Source organism: Nothobranchius furzeri, chromosome 14 (genome assembly GCF_043380555.1).
Source record: "Nothobranchius furzeri strain GRZ-AD chromosome 14, NfurGRZ-RIMD1, whole genome shotgun sequence".
NCBI classification, from domain to species: Eukaryota; Metazoa; Chordata; class Actinopteri; order Cyprinodontiformes; family Nothobranchiidae; genus Nothobranchius; species Nothobranchius furzeri.
This window is the reverse complement of record NC_091754.1, coordinates 35,617,425-35,633,610: the sequence shown is the minus strand read 5'-3', so window position 1 is coordinate 35,633,610 and position 16,186 is coordinate 35,617,425. Positions and strand designations below refer to the sequence as shown.

Genomic DNA, 16,186 nt, shown 5'->3' with positions numbered 1-16,186 from the left:
TAAAATCTCTTTTTTCTCTTGTGGATCTTTCTCTCTGATGGGAAGTCTGCTTTGAGTGTCTTCATTTCTTCACAAGATTCTGACCGAGTGGCTGTATGGAGCTCACAAACGTGTGTTTTCCTGGTTGGTTTAGTGTGAACGGGACTTTGCTTCTACACTTGTTTTAGAAAAAATAAGTTGTTTTGTTTGTCTGGCAGAATTGTTATTGTTTACTTCATTTCTCTGTGTGGCCAGTCACAAACACACACCCTCTGCTGAGTCCCACCCACATGCATAATCCCTACTAAAGAGCCGGTTGATGTCATAACATTTCCGATCTCTAGCTCTTAGAGTCTCTATCATGATATGACCGGTCTGAGCATGCGCAGGACTTCTGAGAAGAGGTGATGTTTTGTGATCATCGGGGCCCTGTTGGGGCATGGTGCTAGTATTTCCATGCTGGTCAGCTTGCTTATTCTGAACGTTAATCTGGGATGCAGAAAATCCTGCCAACATCATCTGAGAAGACAGTCGTTCTGTTCTGGAGGTGTTCACGTCTGAGACGCCACAGACCATATAAGGACAGGTTCATGAGTCTCCTGTTGAGTGTGCATGTGCGCATGTGTGTGTTTATGTGTGAGTGTGTAGCATCTGCTTTATGAATGAGTCTGCTTCAGTCTGGGCACATTTATGTGGGAGTTTATTTTAGTCACTTTATTTTAGGTGTTGGATAATGGTCCCTGAAGGACTATCCCACTTCCTCTGGAAAATAGTCCAGGATGGATCACATCCGTGTGTGTGTGTGTGTGTGTGTGTGTGTGTGTGTGTGTGTGTGTGTGTGTGTGTGTGTGTGTGTGTGTGTGTGTGTGTGTGTGTGTGTGTTGTTCCCTTTGAACTGATTAAGTTAAGGCAATCTTTTCCACAAAACAATAGTTTTTATCTGCTTTCTAAATGGTCACTTGCCAATAACAGAAGTGAACATGTTCTATAAAGGCTACAGCTTTGTATACACAGGATTACCTTGGCTTGGATTTAATTGACAATATTAGTCTTAATTCATAGGTAACATTTACATTGTGCTTTGGGCTTAATGCTTATGAATAATTTTACTTTAATGAATAGTAATATGTATTTACATAATATTTGTGTCATCAAAAAAAGTCATGTGTACTCAGTAGTTAGGTGTTGGACCTTTCAGAGATCTTCTGGAAAGGTCCAACACCTAACTACTGAGTCCAGGTACAGAGAACCTTGTTACACGTGTTTACGCACACTCATTATCATACGTGGAACGATCGAGAACCTCGTTACACGTGTTTATACACATTATCATACGTGGAACTAGGGCTGCACGATATTAGGAAAACCTGCGATATTCGATAACAGTGCTTAATATTGCAATATCGATATTACTCACGATAAATGAACAAATACTAAAGTATGCAGTGTTGATGTCGTCTGGCGTGTGACGTCTGCTCTGGGTTCAAAGCAAACAAAAACTAATGCATGAATTCCATTACAACATAACATTTTTATTGCAAAATTATGCAGCTGCACCTGCTACTGTATTAGCAGCAAAACAACAAACTGCATGCATGCAGTTTCTCAGTGACTTTAAAACATCACCTCCACCATAAAACTTTTTCTGATGCTCCAAATACAGAAAAACATCCCTTACCAGGGTTTTTGAATAAATAAAAAAATCAGAATATAAGTTTAAATGATAAATAATAGTTAACATCACTTAAATGCAACAGCAAATTCTCTCATTGCTACTGAACATTTTATCCACTTATGTGGTTATGATATAAGGCTGTTGCTGCAATTGGAAAGTGAACTGCGCTGGGCCAAACTGGGAGAATATTAAGATTTTCTGAGGGAAAGAGAAAAACAATTGTCTACCTTTCAGAAGAGGAACTGGCAAAAAAAAAACTACATGGAAAATATGTGAAAACGTTTGTTTTTAACCCCAAATTGAACAAGTTTACCTAGATCTTAAAAAGCAGCTCAGATGATGAAACTGCAACTATGATTCTGATAACAAGCTAACAAATTGAACTAGCTCCTCTTAAGATAACCGGCTAGCAGAGCTTCTGACTGACAGTTTATGTGCAACAGCAAATCAACTATCCTGATTAACAAGGTTATAAAAGCTCATAAATGAAAAATCACTTTGATGTGTGGGGGAACTTTTCCAGGCCCTCTTTAGCAGGGTGGGACTGGGAGGAGAGTGCTGTAGCCTTTTAGCTGGAAGCTAACCGGAGCCTGGGGCTAACGTCACCACCCGGTGGAACACTAGCAACATGGAGGTAGGTGGGTTGGTTCACCGGCACGTGTCGGAGTCAGCCCGGTTACTATCAGCTGATTAACGACACCGAGCGGACTCACGTTCACGTTTGAAAGCAGCGCTGATTCCAGAAACCTCAGCACAAAGTGTGTTCGTTGCTCTGAGCCAGCATGACGAACAAGGGAGGCGAGCGGCAGTGGAAAGCAGGGGCGGAGTGGAGATAGTGGAATTTTGGGGTAAGGGTCTATGTAGGGGGCGGACGTATTACGTGAACGGACCCATCTGATTGGCCGCATATCAGAAGGGCTACATTTGATTGGTCAAATAATACTTCCGCGTAAAAAATAGAGCTGGTTTACAAAAAGTTGATGTATGACACGGATGGAAATGTTTGAACCAAACATTTATCGCCGTTTTTGACGTGCTTTGCAATGGGCCTATCGCACGTCCTGTTATCGCGATGACGATAATTTTTCAATATATTGTGCAGCCCTACTCATTATCATACGTGGAACAATCGAGAACCTTGACCTACAATGGAAACCTCCTGTATGCCAGAGCTTACATATAAAGTGTGAAAACTGGAGCTAACATGTTAAGCAAACCAGCAGCTGATAGTTTGACGGTCCGTAAAGTTGACAACAAGCATTAGTAGCATTCTGACAGATACCAGCAGTTCGTACGGCTCCTGTTTTCTTTCACCCAGCCAAGTACTATTTCATATTTTCATTGTAATGCACACTAAATATAAAGCTGTAGGACAGTGGTACTCAATAGGTGACCCAAAGGCCAGGTTCTCTTTGTGGCCTCCGAACCGAACGCACGCCTCCACACCCCGGTCCGAGCGGGAGGGGTAGGAATGGTGGTGGTGTGCATGCATTGGTCTGTACGGATTCGCAGTACAGTGGTCCCTCATTTATTGTGGGGTTATGTTCTAAAAATAACCTGCAAAAGGCGAAATCTGTGACCTAGCCAGCTTTATTTTTTACAGTTATTCTAGAGGTTTTAAGCCTGTGAAAACCCCTCACTACACACTTTATATTCAGGTGTATTTATTAGTTTCCTCTAAATTAATGAACTAAAGTGAGCTGCCTGAATGTTGTTTCTCACAAAAACACCAAACGCTGATTATATTACTGTAGCAGCGCCACTAAAACAATAACACAACCACATGTGTCACATGTGTGTTCCGTTTGATTTGAGTCCAGCATTCATCTCCTGCCCTGCTCGCTGCTACCGCTGTAACTTCTAAAGCCAGGAGAGACCCTGATGTGTGATCACCACGCAAACACTTGTCACATGGTCACATCTAATGATTTTCCTCCCACTGGAGGACATTTTCTCCTTTTAGACATAAATTGTTCCACTGTTATATACATGCATATATGGTTACCACTAGCTTGTTCAAACAGCGGCCGGATCCAACACTGTGATTGGTTCTTTTCTCTGTTTGCCTTTCTTTTCCATTTTCAGATTTTTGTTAATGTCAATCATCGTTGTCACCGTTTATTTATTGACGGGGGAAAAAATCTGCGAAATTGTGAAGCCACGACGGGTGACCTGCGTTATAACGCAGGTGTAGATGAATAAAAATCCATACTTCACTTTAAAATATTGATTCAGAACCATAACACGAAATATCACATGGGACCAACATGGATGCTGTTTCTCTATCTGTAAGAGCTGATCTGTGTGTGTGTGTGTGTGTGTGTGTGTGTGTGTGTGTGTGTGTGTGTGTGTGTGTGTGTGTGTGTGTGTGTGTGTGTGTGTTCTGATGAGAACCTGGTTCAGAAAAGCTGCTTCTCTCTCAACCAGCTTTTTTATTTACAGAGTAAAAATGTTATTAGTGTTTAATAATGAAATTAGGACATTTTGATGAAGATGGAATGATGACTGAGACGAGTTGGACTGTTATAAGCTAAACTTTAACAATGTAATGAATTAAATTACATGTTATTTAATAAGCCATAAGGCATAGGATTCCATAGGAAATATGAAATCAACCTTATGGATCTGTGAGGTTTTTTTAACCAGAAGATTGGAACTGTTTAATGCAGGGATTAGATAACAGCTTCGTATTCCCTCAGAGAATACAGAAGAGAGAGTCAAGTTTAAGAGTTAAGAATTTTATTACTAACAAATTAAACTAGACTAACTCTAAACACTACATGTATGGTGTAACTAAAGTGGATGAGACGGTGAATGGGAACTGAAGGTGATGTCTTCGCATTAAGCTTTGGTTAGGAGATTCATAAACACATTCGACGCCATTTTGCCGGTCTACCTACCCTTCATGGAAGTCCCCTTTAGATCAGGAATGTCGAGGTCCAGCTTGACCTTCTCTGGAACCGAAGCCGGTAAGAAAAGCAGCGGTTGCCGACCAGACCAGTCTGTGAGATACTTCCGGGTCACGACAATTTTATTGGCGTCTGGTGAGACCCGAGCCTGGGTCTTGATGGTTCAGCTTTTATTCTGAAGGGAATCGTTGCAGCAGTTGGAATAACAACGAATTTCCCAGCTTGTCGTTGGTTCTTTTGGTTGAAGAGGAGAGTTACGGATTGGCCACTCCGTCAACTTCTCTAGAATGCTTTGAACTGGCGTTAAAGATGACGTGGGCATAGTTTTATACTTCGGATGTTTTGGTTTATGGTCGAATGAAAAGTTGACAGATTTACCAAGCACCACCAAAACCACGCCTCTGTCAGATCTGTCTGATTCTGACTGGATCAGTGAAAGTAATGTGCCATGTCTTTAAACGCTACGTGAGATCAGTCCTGTTGGAATATTTAAAGTCATATTACTTATTATGTTCTTTAGGATTATAATAAAGTCATTAATATTTTGATTTCACAGGTCGGTCACATCTTATTTATTGACTAACACTTTGATGGATTAGCTTTATTAAAATAGAGTTCTTTGATTAATTAAAAGAAAAGAGTTCATTCTTCATTCTTCTGTTCAGCTGAATATAAGCAGGTTAGAAGGAATGCATGAGACCTTGAGACCATATCTCATGCAGACTAGTCCTGTGTCAGAGGAGGGGGAAAACAGTCATTTCATTCTGTTACAACAAACTAGATTTTACGCTGATGATGAGAAATGTTCTTTTTTATGTTTATTTATTTAGCTTTTATCCAAAGTGACGTGCAACTCTTAAGCTATCGGGCATGTGGTGATCTGTGGGGGAAACCGGTGGAAACCCACGTATGCCCAGGGAGAACATGCAACTCCACCCAGAAAGACCGCAGCTGGGTCTCGAACCTGCAACCTTCTTGCTGCGAGGCAACAATGCTAACAACTGTGCCACCACGCAGCCTTTTTGTGGAGTTAATTTGTAAACAGGTCAGAAATGTTAGGAAATTAAACAAATAAATAACAATAAAAATAAAATAAAATAAATAATGAATGCTTTTAAGATCAGAAACAAGAAGGTCTGTCCTGAAGGCTTGGCTGTTGGGGACGTGAGAGTCCTGGAGGGTTTGGATCATGTTGTCAGGCCTGATCATTAGCAGCAGAAGAGCATGGATCAGCGGTTTCAGGGTCTCTAGTTTGTTTAAACTCACACATTTTGGAGGGTTAGGGTTAACAGAGCTTTGGCATCACTCTTCAGTTTAGCCTTTCCCTGAGGCGAGCGGCCTGTTGCTGTATGCGGCTCAGCGTGGCGTTACCTATCCTGTTTTCTTGTTGCTGTAGTATTTCTGCGAACACACAAGAGTCTGGAGTCTGTGGACCCTCAGTTCACTATGAGGCGGAAGATGGAGCAGCTGCGAGAGGAGCTGGAGCTCATGGAGCAGCTGAGAGATGTGAGATGTTTGGTGGATTCATGCAACAGCCTTTATGAAGCAACACATCCCCACATCTTCATGTTTCTGCTCGTTTCCTCCTCAGCTCATAGAAAGCAGACTGAAGGTGGTCCTTCCTGAAGACCTCAGCTCGTCTCTGATGGATGGCGTGGTGCTCTGCCATCTGGCCAATCACATTCGCCCGCGCTCCGTCGCCAGCATCCATGTCCCCTCACCTGCAGTGGTACGTGTGACTCTCAGAGTTAGTCATCGTGGAACAGAAGGATGCTATTAGATACTGTGTAAAAATGTTTCTGCTTGTTCATCCAGCCCAAACTCAGCATGGCCAAGTGTCGGAGGAATGTGGAGAACTTCCTGGATGCTTGCAAAAAGATCGGTGTGTCAGAGGTAAGAGAGACGCCACACCTGTGGTTCCTCTGAGGGGAAGCTTCTGTGAACTGGAGATCGGTTTCATGTTCTCCGTCTGGAACTGTCATGTGAAGGCAGACAAACAAACGTCTGAACCCAGTTCTGTTTAAGGTCCAGCACATTTGAACATCACTGAGTCTTAACAAAGCGAGCCGCCACACAGAGACCTCTGACCTGAAAACGCTCCCAGTTCATTGCTGGATTCACCTTTTAGGTTTTTATGGTCTTCACAACAGATTCAAGAATCTCTGAAGGTGTCCTGCAAGCGTTTTCTTCCTGGGAGTGAAAGAACTTGATGTTCTGAACATGAACGGAGGATTTTTGCAGGACACTGAACCAGACCTGAGGGAAACGCTGATGGTTTTGTGTGGAACAACTTCTCCATTCTGTTCTCCTGTAAGCACCTGTCCACAGGTAGATGGCAGCCATAGATGCTCCAAAGTGATTTGTCTCCAATTGTAATCATAAAACCCGAGAACCACTCAGCCTTTTTCCAAGCTCTGGTTGAACCCCCCCCCCCTAATGTAATGCCTCTGTAATGCTGACATCATCACTGCCACCATGGCTGCCTGAAGCTTCTTCATCACCAGGGGTTGTTTACAGCAACAGCATCGTGATGCTGCTCTGTTTGCCTCGACTGTCTCTGTCCATGTGTGTGTGTGTGTGTGTGTGTGTGTGTGTGAATTCCTATAATAATAGTACAGCATTGTGGGAAGTACACATGTCGTTAGCTCAGCTCTGTTAAACCTGTAGCATAGCAGCACAGCTAAAGATGAACGTTCCAAAGAAGAAGCTCTAGAATACGAACGTCTGAGTTAAGAACACTGACCTCGCTGTGTTGGTAGATGCTTCAGCCACTTTTCTCAAAGGAGCAGACCTTGTCCTTTCTTGTTGACGAGCTTCTTTACTAACGAGCTACTTTACTAAATGTAATAGAAAATTAAAACTCTGAGGTGGAAAACCTCTTGGTACTGCAATTACAGGAAGGCTGTCAAGACTCAAGTCAAAAATGAAAAAATAAATAAATAAAAACACTATGGAGACCACACACACACACACACCACCTGTGTAAATCTTTCCCGTGAATACTTTACTGCTCTTCTTTGATCTCAACCGAGTTCAAAATAAACAAACCCAGCCACACATTCTTCATACTGACCCAGGTTGTGCTAGCTGTCCCACTTAAAAAATGAGAGGTCGGTAATTTTCACACTTCAGCTGTGAGAGATGGGATGTAAAAAAATCACAATGTATGATTTTTAAAGAATTTATTTGTATAATGTTGCAGAAAATAAGGATTTAGCCCCTTCAAGCAAGCAAGAGTTCTGGTCGTCACAGACCCGTTACTTCCGTAAGAAGCTTGTCTCTCCTCCACTGTGTTAATGGCACCTGTTTGAGCCCATTATCTGTATAAAAGACACCTGTCCACACCTTCAGTCAGACTCCAACTACCACAGCCGAGACCAGAGCTGTCTAAGGACACCAAGGACAGAATTGTACCTCTTCAGAAGACTGCAGTGAGCCAATCTACAAAAGGCAAGCAGCTTGACGAGAAGGGATCAACTGTTGGATGAAATATTAAGTCATGGAATAAATAGAAAGATCACTGATGGTCTCCCTCGATCTGGGGCTTCATGCAAGATCTCGCCTCATGGGGAATAAATGATCTTGAGAGGAGTGAAGAAACAGCCCAGAGCTACACGAGGGACCGGTCATTGAACTGAAGAGAGCTGGGACGACAGTAATGAAAGTTATCATTAGTAACAGTGTTGGGAGTAACGCGGTACAAAAGTAATTAATTACTGTAATGCATTGCTTTTTGCTGTAATGTGGTAATGTAAGGCATTACAGGGAAAGAAAATGGTAATATTTACTCTGTACAATTGTCAGTAACGCGGTAATTACAATGCATTTTTAAACCCAGAATCAAGATGTGGGTTTCCTAAAAATTCAAATTGCGGGAAGCCTGAAAAAATCCACATATCATAAATCCTCTAATACAGGCCCGGGCCTGTATTTTCGACTTGATGACTAAATAACAACAGCAGCACTGAGTAGATTCAAACAGGAGATTTTCTATAGCTTGTCTCTTTCATTCAGCTACTTAGAGTCGACCATCTGAACAGCATTAATACGTCCTTTTTCCTGCTTACAAGAAGCTGTTAGTGGGAGGGAAGTGTCAGGCTGCCGGCTCAGCTTTGTGAGTCACTTCAAGTTTAAACTTGTGTGTCTGCTGATGTGAGACTGGGATCGTATACGTGGTGAGCACAGATAAACTGGTTGTTGCTGCACACTGTGGCTGAATTCCTTACACACACACACACACACACACACACACACACATATATATATATATATATATATATATATATATATATATATATATATATATATATATATATATATATATATACCGTAAATCCTCTAATACAGGCCCGGGCCTGTATTTGACTCAAGCTCCAGGCCTTTATTGGAAGGAGGACCAGAATTAGAGGCAGGCCTCAATTTCTATTTGAGCAAAATGAACTAATGGTTCGCTGGAGTTTTTGACAATTAAAATTGTGCCCACATTTTCAAAGTTAAACACATTTCTTTTAACAACGGTAGTTTCTGCTTCAGCCCTCTCCCCCCTCCCCCTGCGCAGCTGCCGCAAACTCACTGATGCGCCTGCAGCCTCTCGGAGTTCCTGCTGCTCTAAACAGTAAAATAATTATTTAATTTTCTGTTCCTCACTTGTGATTACCTTCAATGGTGTCTGTTTGTTGCAACCACCAGGTACAAAAACTAACTTGTTTTTATTTGACTATTTTTCTGTCCTGCCTGTTTATTATCTTCCTGCATCTCCTCTCAATCCTAAAGAAAAACTGCTACCTGGGTTCATATATATTCACCTTATGAGTTACCTTTGAATTGCAGTTCTAAAAGATCTACCGACCGCAAAAACAGCGGAGTGCGCGCTGCTCGCCGGCCACATCAGTTAGGTGCGTCACCGAGGACAAAACACGTGATGCGCCCTGATCCACAGCAGCGAAACGCATCAGGCACAAATAAAAGAATAAAAGACAGAAAACATAAAAGGAAATGAGCCGACATGAACGATCGTGTGTTAAATTAGTTTTTGAGGTGGCGACACCTGATTTGATAATGTTACTGAGGCCGTGCTCAGGACGCAGATGTCTGGAGCGCGTCAGCAATCAGAGCTTTGCATGCGCAAGCTGGTTAAGGTTAGGATGGGGTGAGGGGAAGGTTAAATTGCAAGAGGGTAAACGTCACAATTTGGTTAAATGTCCGTTTTACGGCGGGTGTCGGTACCGACGCTCTGGCACAGCGCGTCGCCTCCAGACGTGCAGGAGCTTGTCACCTGCTGACAGCAGGCTGCTGTCTTTTCTGAGGACTGCATCTTGCCGGTCATTATCACGTGACAGCGACTAGTCGATGACAGGCATAAAAAGTCACTATAGAGCGGTGAAGTCGACTAGTGACTAGTTCATACAACCCCTGCTACTGCTCCCCAGAGTGTTCTGCAGCATAATCAGCACGTTCTTTTTGAACTTGATATCAAATTTTTGCCTCCTCTTCGTCACCGCACGGTCAAAGTTACCCTCGCGGTCTATCACTGGCAAACCAAAAGTGAGACGGATGACACAACCGCCCCCCGTACTTGCTTGTTACCACATTCCACCCGGCCACAATTAAAAAACGGCCATTATTCACCTCCGCTGACTCTGACACCGGCCAAAATATGATAACCGGCAGTTAATTAAATACAGGCCAATATTAGAGGATTTACGCTATATGACGTAATTTATGGACTCAGCTTTGTGGGCATTCTATGAGCAGAGAGGATGCAGTGGTAATGGCTCAAATACTCCAGCTGCGTCCTGCGCGCGGCCGCTGTTATATTCACAAAATCGCTCCACCTAAACAACGTAATTAGTTTGCGATCGTTTATATCAGCCCATAGTCTCTGGTACTTCATGTACTTTTCAGCTGAGTTCATAATCTGTGCCCCGGTGATTTCAACTCATTGCTCCTGGAGCGCAGCGCATATTAAGCTTTTTTTTTTGTTGTTGTTGTGTTCGGTAGATCTCTTTGGCTGATTAGTTAGAAAGTAGGAAATCTAGGAAACCGTTTTTCTGGAAGACGGAGAAAACATGCAGCATGCAGGAAGGTTAGAGAGGGAAAGGGTCGGAAATTATTCAAATAAAATCAAGAAAACAAAACAAAGTGCTTGAAAAGAAAAAAGTAGATAGATTTATCCCCAATACACATTTTTACCAGTGAAAAGCAATAATATATAAGCATTTAATATTTATACATGTGATAGAATCAGATCACCCCAGAAGTCAGTCCCACATCCAGGGCCGTATCAAGGCATTTGGGGACCAAGGCAAATATAGGCTTGGAGCCCCCACCACCCCACTCCCTGATCAGATGGCCCTATAAGATGGCAGCGTGCTGAGAGTACAGATTGTTGTTGCTTTTATTTAATAAACAATCATTTTAAAGCACTGTTATTATATCTGACTGCTTTTAACAGCAATCCTAGCTCAGACAACACATCACCTTCCACATATATGTCATGAGCTCACTGAGCGTCACATTACCAGATTCATATTGAAGTTGTTTTGGTGAAAGTAACTTAAAGTAATGCAAAAGTAGTGTAATGCCTTACATTTTAAAATCAGTAATATTGTAATGTAATGAATTACTTTAAAATGAGGGTAACAAGTAATAGATAATGCATTACAGTTTTGAAGTAACTTGCCCAACACCGGTAACGTCGTTGTGCAGCACTCGGGATAGGTAGAATGCTTCCTCGTTTCTGTCAGTGAGACTCGGGTCAGCTGTGGCTACATCGTAGCTTATCACCATCAACGTATGAATGTGTGTGTGAATGGATGAATGATACATACACTGTAGTATAAAGTGCTTTGGAGTCCTCTGACTTTGAAAGGTGCTTTACAAGTGCAGGTCATGTATCATTTATCAGGTCATGTGGTCAGATGAGAACGCCACTGTGAAGCATGGCTGTGGAGACATACGCTTAGAGGCAGCTTTTCTGCAAAGGGGGCCAGACGATTCCAGATTAAGGAAAGGATGAATGGGGCCGTGTATTGTAAGATTTTGGGCAAGAGCCTCCTTCCAATGCTGAGGGCATTGAAGATGAAATGTACAGGCTGGATCGTACGGCATGAAGGAGTGGCTACATAAAAAAGTATTTCAAAGTTACGGAGTGGCCTAGCCAGTCCCCAGACCTCAATCCAATAGAGAACCTGAAAGTCTGTGTTGCCTAGCAACAGCCTCAAACATCCCAGCTCTAGAGAGGATCTACATGGAAGAACAGGTGAAGTGTGTAGAAGCCTGGTGGAGACCTACAGGAAACATTTAACTGAGGTGAACTTTTGCTGTTGACCAAATACTTCTTTCTTCTGCACCACTACACAGATATACGGTAAAATTTATCATACGATGTGATTTCCCGGATCCTTTTACGTTTAATTCCTCACAGTTGAAGCGTACCTATGATGAAAATAACTGATGTCTCTCATCTTTTATACTGGGGCAACTTGTCCCACTGTATTTGTGGTACACCGGTTCCCTAGCCTAAAAATGGACCACCACCCCAGTCTGCCACAGGCACTGACCTCGATGTCGATGTAATGTTGGAAACGTCCGCAGCTCAACAGTGTGAGTGAGCTGCTGCCTTCCACCCTGAGGCACCAGACAAGTTTGCTAGAACCTGTTTGGAGCAGATCCATCAGTAGTCTCTCTCCATGGTCTTGCCAAGCTCCGCCTACAATCAGCACCTTGCCTCAGCAGCTGCCAATACTGCACACTGATCGGCCTTCCAGTTCTCATCTGCTGCTTCTGGAGACCCCGTAGGCCTCCTTCTGCAGCCTGATGGCTCCCCTAAACCTCTGGTGTCCACCAGCGGGTTCGGGGGTTTCCACCACGATTGCCACTTGCAAACTTGAGGCTGCTACGTCTAACGGCTGCCTAATTTGGACCCGGTGCTCCTGACTTCCCTCGGATCCAATTTCTGTTGGAAATGAAAGATAAGCTTGACAGATTCTTCGGCGGGTCTTTCCCAGCAGACTTTGGACTACACGCTGGGTCTACCAGGTCCACCTGGCGTTTTCCTGTTCTGTTCCTCTTCACCAGAGTTCTCAAGCACAAACAACAGTCCTGACCCATTCCTCGCCCCAAATGTGAAGGGAAGCGACCCTTTTACCCCTTGGGGTAAACCCAACACACCGTCTGAATCTCTGAAGGCCTAACAAGAACCCACCCTTGCCCCGTGTCGCTCACTGGTGAAGAGACTCCGACCTCACTCAGTGACTTGGGTTTCAGTTTCTGATGATGAGGCCCCTAAAGCCCCTACCTGGGTCTTCAACCCCATTTACAATAAACCAGTCTCTTCGTGCTCCTCGTGCAGGTGGTGGGTCTGCCCCATGGGTGAAATCCCAGCCACCGGGCCTGGCCCAGAGGCCAGACCTTTGTGTGTGTGTGTGTGTGTGTGTGTGTGTATGTGGGCATTTTGTTTCGAGTGTAGTGAATTTTACTGTTGATGTTGTTAACTGTATTTTCTACTCTGCTGGGTTTTTGTGAGGACAGCCCATCTCCTCCGGATGAGGTTCTAACCTGCTTGGTCTGTGAGTCCCATCGCTGCTTGCTGACTGCTTCCAGCCTCTCTGTGGACGTTGTTTCCTGCCAAAGCTTCTGCAAAGTTTGTGCTCTCCATCAGCTGCCTCCTCCCACCCTCCTATCACAGGGCTGCTTACTGGGAGAGGAAGGTCACACCAGTCACCAGAATTAGTTTAGCTGTCTCTCAGTAAGCATCCCTGATGGTTGCCATGGTGACCGCTGCCTGCTGCTGCTCCCTGCCAGCTCAGACTCGTGACTTTGATCTGTGTGCCCTCTGGGTCTGTTGGTTAACATTCTGCCCTTTTCTTTTTCTTCTCTGACCTGCCGGCTGGATCACATCCTTTCTTCTTGTTTGTTTGTTTGTTTTATTTGTTTATGAACTCTCCAACCTTCTTTTACCCACTGCCTTTTTTTCCTCACTTATGGGTTGTTTCTTCTTTATTTTTTTTTTATATTTCCCCATTTAAACCCTCACCCTCCTATTTTGTTCACCTCTTTCTCCTCATTTTTTTATTCTGTCATTTTATTCCTTAAATACCCCTCCCTTCCTCGCGGGGTCGCCAGTCTTCTCTCTGTTCACCCTACGACATCACCCAGTGCCGTCTGCAGCCAGTCCACGGCACTGTTCGAGCATTGGTCACCTTCGATACTAGCACTGTAAACAGGAAGCAAGATGAAGCAATGTCGGCTAGCCCCGCCTCCTGCAGGTCATCACAGACTCCCTCAGTGGTCTCTGTCACCACCCAAACCCCACCTCCTGCTTGGCAGGTCTGGGACATCATTGGATCCAGCCTGGTTCATATCCTCTGCTTAGTTTTGCTGTTTGTGGCTTACAGTTGGAGCGAGCTGACGTAACCATGGCAACAGCCCTTCAAGCCCCACCCTCTTTCTTCCCAGGCTCCTCCTCCCTATTTAGTTGTGTTTGTGCCATGTGGGACAAACGGCACACAAAGCCAAACCCTGCATCAGTCGTAGTCCTTCTGCCCTTTTAACTTTGTGCTGGACGGTCCCGTCCAGGACCTCTCAGACACGCCGGCGCTGTCCTGCAGTACGTCTCTGACCCGATGACTCTTTAGATCCGATCCAGTCACAGCTGTTTGTTCTCTGTCCCATGTGACACAAATGGACCCTCAGCATGAACCTGCTGCTCTCCCCTCAACATCTACTTTTGTTTGATGCTTTGGAAACCGGGACAGAAACGTGTGGAGATGCTGGTGCCTCCTCTACAGGAAGCTGGACGGAGAAGCTCTTCTGTCGGGGGTCTAAACCACAGACAGGGTTAGGTTGTGGTGCGTTTGTAATGCTAGTGGATGATGTTTATTTGGCTCAACTCTTCCAGCAACCGTAGGTCTCATCGTGAAGAAACAAGTTGTAATAAGTTTGGTATTCTCAGACATGTAAGCACTACAGGTAGTTCATGATTTTAGAAGTTTTTGGTTCATAAACAAGAACTAAACCGAAATAACAACCTTTAAAATCACAGAAGCAACCGTTTGGAGATATCCCCACCCTCCATCATCAAGCTACAGGATCATTTATGGGACAAATGTGTTTTGGGGCCTTTAACTCTTTATATTCAGCTTGTGATTTAAAAAGCACAGCAGAGAACATGGTGTGATGTGGGTGAGGCGAACCAGACGGTAAGGACACGCCCACCACAGCACAGCTGCACAAACACATCTGGTCGTCCTCCAGTGTGTGATCGGAAGCCATATTTAATAAACTACATTATTCAAAGCTGCTGAACATATTTACTGTAAATTTCTCTCAGTTTACGTTGTTTTATGTGTTTCCTGACCTGTAGGACGATGTCTGCATTTATCTGATGCTGCTTCACACCAATATGCAATAAGCCTGATTTAGGAGATCATCTGAAGGGCTGCTCGGTCTGCAGTCGGTCCAGATGAATATATTATTGTTTGTGTCGGGTTTTGGTGACATGGGTGTGCTGCTGAGGTGTCTGCCTCTGCAGTGGGAGGAGTTCTCAGAAACTGAATGAAACCTTAATTAGCTTCTGTGTGCACGTGGGATTCAGGCTTTGGCGTAACAAACTCCCAACACCTTCAGCCCCCTGGAGCTTTTGTGATTTACTGTATTTCGCTGCTGTTTAAGACACTGTGTCCTCATGTGGATGAAAGTAAAGTTGGACCCGGAGGATCGGCTCAGCACATGAAGGTTCTGGTGGATCTGAGTGGGACTCGTGAAACCTGACAACGTCCAGCTGCTGTGTAGAATTAGACTTGATTAGAACTTTAAGCGGGCTAGAAGTACACATTTAATTTAGTTTCATGCTTAAAAGTGCATTGAGTGGATCTGACTGTCCTGGAAACTGGTATAAAGTCGTGTTTAAACCCTGTGTGACAAATTGTTTTATTTACAGCTTTATGTCTAAACCCTGTGCTGCTTTCTCTCCTTCCTGCATCTACTTCTTCACTCCTTTTCTCTGCTGCGCCTCCCTCGTTCCTCCTGTCCCACTGTGACCTTCCCAGGACAAACTGTGTCTTCCTCACCACATCCTGGAGGAGAAGGGCCTGGTAAAGGTGTGCATCACGGTGCAGGCTCTGGTGGAGGAGGGCTCCCCCAAACACTCGGCTCTGACGTGAGCAGCAGAGGGGCGGAGCTTACACGTGACCCCGCCAGCACTCGGGACGTCACTTGACTCGACGCCGCGGCTCGCCTCTGCGTCGTCGTCATCACAAACCAAAGTTCATTTCAGGAGGCAGAAAGGAGACCTAACCCAACAGAGATGGATGCATTCACTCGTTCACACAGAGGAACTGCAGCTGTGAGTTCAGGCGGACGGAGGTGAAAATGGTTAACCAGCTCCGCCTTTTCACACGAAACCTGCAACTTTATCAAATACGTTCTCTGGGGTGATGAACATCATGACAGGGAAGGGAAATAATTTTAATATCTGTTATTTTAAGGGGGGGGGTCTTCTAATGAAGACTTTTACTCTGAGTTTAGTTTGTTTTTATAGATATGCCTTTTATGTGACTGGCTGTGGCTCCACTCATCAGGATTATTTTATGGGGGGGGGGGGGGGGGAACTCTAAACGGG

At 44.2% G+C, this 16,186-nt stretch overlaps 1 protein-coding gene across 8 annotated transcripts in view; it reads left to right on the top strand.

The window, feature by feature from the left end:
* Positions 1-15,943, top strand: part of lrch1 (leucine-rich repeats and calponin homology (CH) domain containing 1) — a 106,354-nt gene extending 90,411 nt beyond the window's left edge. For 6 of the 8 annotated variants that reach the window (XM_015965787.3, XM_015965792.3, XM_015965788.3 and 3 more), the window contains 4 exons: positions 5,960-6,069; positions 6,155-6,292; positions 6,379-6,456; positions 13,690-14,178. In XM_015965787.3, coding sequence (XP_015821273.1) covers positions 5,960-6,069; positions 6,155-6,292; positions 6,379-6,456; positions 13,690-13,980 — 617 coding nt within the window. In that variant the 3' untranslated portion in view covers positions 13,981-14,178. Of the gene's footprint in view, positions 1-5,959; positions 6,070-6,154; positions 6,293-6,378; positions 6,457-13,689; positions 14,179-15,614 lie in introns of those variants that run through there. The other 2 variants (XM_015965793.3, XM_015965790.3) reach the window with 1 other exon arrangement.
* The last annotated feature ends 243 nt before the right edge of the window (positions 15,944-16,186 follow it).